This window comes from Anopheles darlingi, chromosome 3, assembly GCF_943734745.1.
Source record: "Anopheles darlingi chromosome 3, idAnoDarlMG_H_01, whole genome shotgun sequence".
NCBI lineage: Eukaryota > Metazoa > Arthropoda > Insecta > Diptera > Culicidae > Anopheles > Anopheles darlingi.
The window spans coordinates 19,841,467-19,846,466 of record NC_064875.1 but is presented as its reverse complement, the minus strand read 5'-3'; the positions used below and the strand labels follow the sequence as shown (position 1 = coordinate 19,846,466).

General features: G+C 44.2%; 1 protein-coding gene across 23 annotated transcripts in view; it reads right to left on the bottom strand.

The window, feature by feature from the left end:
- LOC125957119 (patronin) overlaps positions 1 to 5,000 on the bottom strand; it is a 46,433-nt gene that overhangs the window by 4,366 nt on the left and 37,067 nt on the right. For 15 of the 23 annotated variants that reach the window (XM_049689566.1, XM_049689567.1, XM_049689571.1 and 12 more), the window contains 5 exons: positions 4,922 to 5,000; positions 4,618 to 4,843; positions 4,149 to 4,226; positions 3,460 to 3,531; positions 2,453 to 2,554 (listed from right to left, as the gene is read on the bottom strand). The exon at positions 4,922 to 5,000 is cut by the window's right edge and continues 158 nt beyond it. In XM_049689566.1, the coding sequence (XP_049545523.1) occupies positions 2,453 to 2,554; positions 3,460 to 3,531; positions 4,149 to 4,226; positions 4,618 to 4,843; positions 4,922 to 5,000 (557 nt within the window). Of the gene's footprint in view, positions 1 to 591; positions 2,555 to 3,459; positions 3,532 to 4,148; positions 4,227 to 4,617; positions 4,844 to 4,921 lie in introns of all 23 variants that reach the window. The other 8 variants (XM_049689580.1, XM_049689581.1, XM_049689588.1 and 5 more) reach the window with 6 other exon arrangements.

Here is a 5,000-nt window from a genome sequence, read left to right as displayed (position 1 = left end):
GTGTGTTAAAGTTAAACTAAAGAAAAAAAAAAAACAATGACGAATACATTCAATACATAAGAACACTAATATAAGAATGAAAAAACGCAACATGATAAACACCGCATATGATTCAGATGATGATTAACCCAAATTCACACACACACACACGCACACATTGGAGACAGACCAATATCAGCGAGGAGAAGGAGAGCAAAACCATAATCCTTCGCGCCTACTGCGATGACGTGGTATGCCATTATTGTGCACCAGTTGCGTTACTTTGATTCGCCGTCATCACACCCCATCATACCAATAGTACCATACTGCACATTGTGTGTTTGCCTACGACTAGTATGCTGTGCTAGATTTGTTACCTACGTAGCTACGCCGCTCTAATGCAATGAACGGGGGATGGGGTATTAGTATCGAATTGCTGTTAGTACAAGCATATTTAGTACAGTGTTAAGAATCGCGCGAGATATAGCGATATCTGCCGACAGAATAATTCTCTAGTTTAAAGTAATGTTGATTTTGGTGTGTTTTGTTTTGAAATGCAATTCACTTTCAGCGATCTTCATATCCTTGATACCTTCTGCTGCAAACGATTACCTTGAACAGTATCGTTCTTATTGGGTCCCTGCGCAGGGGTTACTCCATCGGTATCCAAATGGTTGCGTGATTCACGGTTGAGTCTCATTTTCACATTCAATGAGCATCTCCTAGGACTCCCTCCTTTAACGCTTCCCCGATCGATTCTTAGCCGACGAAAAACGACCTCCAGACTATCGTCCGATCCGGAGAAACTTTCACGTTCGCTCTCTTCCGGTGGCAATCGTTTTGCCATATGTTCCAGCTTTCGACATATCTTTTCCTTACGCGCTAGCGTCCGCTGCACTGCACTGGTTTGCTTTACTAGCTCGATCAACTGATCGGTTTTGCTACGCGAGCTCACGGTTGCGACGCATTTTGTTCGTTGATCATCCCGCGGCACCGGTTGATGTATGCTGCGATACACGGCTAAACAGCGATCGCAGTACCAGTGGTTCAAATTTTCCTTTTCCTCCGGAAGCAAACCATCAAACCGAACCGACGACGGGATTGCTATCGTACGGCGATAGAGTGATTTTCTAGCTATGTCGCCTGATGGCGTCGATCGATCGTTAGCATCGAGCCGGTGCTCCACGCGAAATCCTTCACGAGTTGCCACATTATCACTAATTGTGGCACAGGAAACACACAGTAACATTGCTTTTTGGTTTGGTTTCACAAGGAAAACGAGAACAGAAAACGGAACTGTTGCACTCCACTATGCTTTGGCTCTGCTCGGCCACCCAACGACTAATGGTCAGCGCTGGAACGCGCTTTGCTCGTTACCATCCATCTCGGTGGTGTATGTGGATAGGGTACCCTGCTGTGTGATGCTAAAAATATGAGCCACAATCATACACGCTCGCGTGCAATACACAGTCAAAATTATGATGTGTGTCGATGCCGACTGCTCCAGGGACGTCCAAGGCGACGTTAGGGTAAAGTGACGTGGTTCACAAACCGATTACCAGCCCCACGGAAGAGAGTCCCCGACACACCCGACGGGACGGTGTGACGATGTCCATTTGTTTATTCCAACAACCACTCACGGTGGCGCGAGCTGCTCGCTTCGCTTTATTGGAACTAATTACGATAAATTCGAGCGCTCTTCTCTCTGCAGCTCAAGTGGGCTAGTGTTCTCAGCACGCATTACACATTGAATGGGATTTAACTGGGAAGGGTGAACCGTAAATCAATGTTTACGTCCACCGCGACCTGCCTGCCTGCCTGTATGTCTGTCTACCTACTTGCTTACGCGTTCTCATATGGCACCTGATATTGTTCTGGGGATGCTGAAATCTTCGATACTATGTGCACCCATAGTGCGTGTGGAGTAAGTGCATGGCAATGTAGTACTGTGCAGTGGTTTAACAGTTGAGAATAGCAATAAAAAACCAAGAAAAATAGTAATTAAAAAATTAACCAATCAACCAAGAAAGAGAGTGAGAAAAGGAAAAACCAATTACAACCGAAAGAGATAGCCCCCGAGAATTAGACCCTCGTGAGGTCGGAAAAAGGGGAAACCAATATCAGACCATTGTTTTGGGGTTAATGAAGTCATACTCTAGTAGCACCAATCACACCTCAGAGCGGCTAGTAGCCCGTTTATCTTGGGATCAACGGACCAGAAAAAAACCCTTCATGATTATTAAATAAACGTCGTGTTTGGGGTGGTGCGTGTGGAAAAAAGGGGCAAGGACAGTGTAGAGGAACAGCGACAGAAAGGGCGGCAAGAAAGAGACATTGACCATAACCATCTTCCCGTGATCCTTTGACCGTTCCCATTATGAAAGAGGCCCGATGTGTACAATTTGCCAGGAATGTTATTCATAAATAAATATAAGGTGCTGAATTTGCTGGGCGAGATGGCAAACATTCTTACCGCAGAGGTTCATCAGGGAATTCGATTTACGTCCCCGGAAATTGGCACCTTTCGCTAGGGAGATACGCGACAGTGTACGACCCCGTTCGATTGTGGCCGGTTCTGGAAGAAGCACATAAGGTATTACACGTGTACGGTTGTTGGGTTTTGCTGTGAGTTGTAAACTGTCTTCGATTTTTTCTTCTGTTCCTGTTGCCTATCGGGCTTGCTCTTCTTCATTTGCAAGGGAGCTTGCACGCAGATGGGAAACTTAAGATGGACATGGATGAACGGAACGGACACTTTTGCTATTCTCGATAATAATACGAAATTACGACGAAATTAAAGCGATTCAATCACGATAACAAAGATGTTTGCTTCGTGGTATGCAGTAATGCGGAGTTGTGCTACTAATCTAAAGGAGAAATTATGTACGTAACCCATCGGAAAACCTTTCAAATGAACGAAATAGATATAGTATGTCGAAATAGATATAGGGAAATGTTGATAATCAAAAGCGTAACTCATTCGAAGTTCATCATCGCGAAGTACAATACTGTGTCGAGCACATTGTCGCGAGTTGGTGAATCGAAACACAACGAATCCTCCCGAAACAATCTCGGCATCGAGAGTGAATTTGGGTTGAAATGTAGACGATGTGAAATTCATTCTTTTATGGATGAGAAAATTAGGCGTAATTTTACAAAAAGCGAGCATGCAGAAATGCAAAAAATAAGAAAACCATACGCGTTAATTTCGATAACCGAATAGCAGCATCTACAGACAGCTTACAAAGGGGTAAAACTAAATATGGAGTAATGGAATATTAGATGTTAGTAGAGAAAGGCATCATTTTACTGTAACTAACGGTAAAGCTAATGGGGTTAGAGGTATTAGTTTTGTTAAACGGCGTCAATACTAGGAAACAAAAATTTCTCTCCATCTGATTGGACATTATCACAAACACGCCAGAAAAACAGTAAGAGTGACAGAGTTACGATAACCATTATTAGCGAACCATCACCAACCTCTTCCGGTTTTGTAGGATCCACGGCGGCCGATGGGCGTTGAGCTACTGCTAGGATACTCGTCCGGTGATTCTAGTAATTCGGAGGTTAAACATGTAGAAACCATCGACACATTGATAATCGAACACATCGAGCAACATCGACGCGACGGACGGGCGGTGAATGATGGTTACATTAGTAGCGCGTGTATCAATAAACATCAGGGTGCAAGATTGAAGCAAGGGTGTGGGGGATAAGATAGAAGAAAAGAAAATGAAAATGAAGAAACATTTGTTAGATTTTTGTGTTGAGCAAACATCTAGTCCCAAAAGAGACAGCAGTACAATTTTGTGAGCACGAACTTGAAGCACTAAAACAACTGTAAGCAAAGCGTAGTATCACCTACAATTCCAGGGGTGGGCAACTTTGAGATCTTAATGTCTAGGTGTTAGAGTCAACTGTTTCAACCAATCACTCCATTTCAGCAATCGTGTTAGCTCCACCTGCAATCCATGTTGATGTTTCCGCCTCTCACGTAATTTTTCCGATGGTCAACGCACAACACAGCTCAAAACTTACACCAGAACGACAAATATCGCACTCAACCAATGGCCAATGGTGGGGATACACACTCTAACTCATCAGAACCACAACAATCAACAAGTAAACGAGTAAAATAAGAAACTTAATCAAATCAAACAAAACATTACCTCTGATTGCCAGCGAGTCCTGGGATCCTCTATAGTAGTCTCGGCGGATCGTGTTCGAGGCACTGTGCATTCCGAGACCTGCACCACAATGCGGGTCCCACCATGAAACATCGGTACGGCGTATCGCATCATCAACAAGGAGCGCAACATTCAAAAACAACACACACGCACGCACACGCAGATCATTATCAAAGAAAACGGATCGGCACATAAAAGAAGACAAAGAAAATTATAGAAAATACAAAAAAGAAAAAAAAAGTAAGCAAAACAAAACGTTATACATCAAATGCAGCCGCAAACAATGCGCCAAGCACCAAGGGGAGAAAAGGGAATACAGCATGATAATCCCGTTTGATGCTCTTCCCTTGTATGTTCGTTTCATTCAACAACCATTGCGTTGAGATTTTAATGGCACCAAACAAGCACACATACGGCCATAAACATACACCAGGAATGCCGCGATACTTACCGGTAAGGTTCGAGTTGGATCCCTTCTTTCCTCGGCTGCTCAGACTTGACGCTTCACTAAGATCGACTGAACCTGATTCGACGTGAATCGTTTTCGGTCGCGGTCGGCTCAGTTTTTGCGTTCGCATTTTGGCGGCCGGTGTGGGTGTCGATGAGTGTGCCGTTTGATGCAGCTGTTGCTGATACTGCTGGTGCTTGATCTGTAGCTCACGATCGATTGTCTTTCCCTGGTACAACACGAAGGGTAATAGAGTAGCGATCATTAGTATGGTGATGTACAATACGTAACGAGACGACGGGCATACTTCTCTCTCCGCTTCCTCGATAGCTTTTTTAATTTTATGCGCTTCCAGGATGGCTTGCCGACGGGCAAACTGTTCCTCC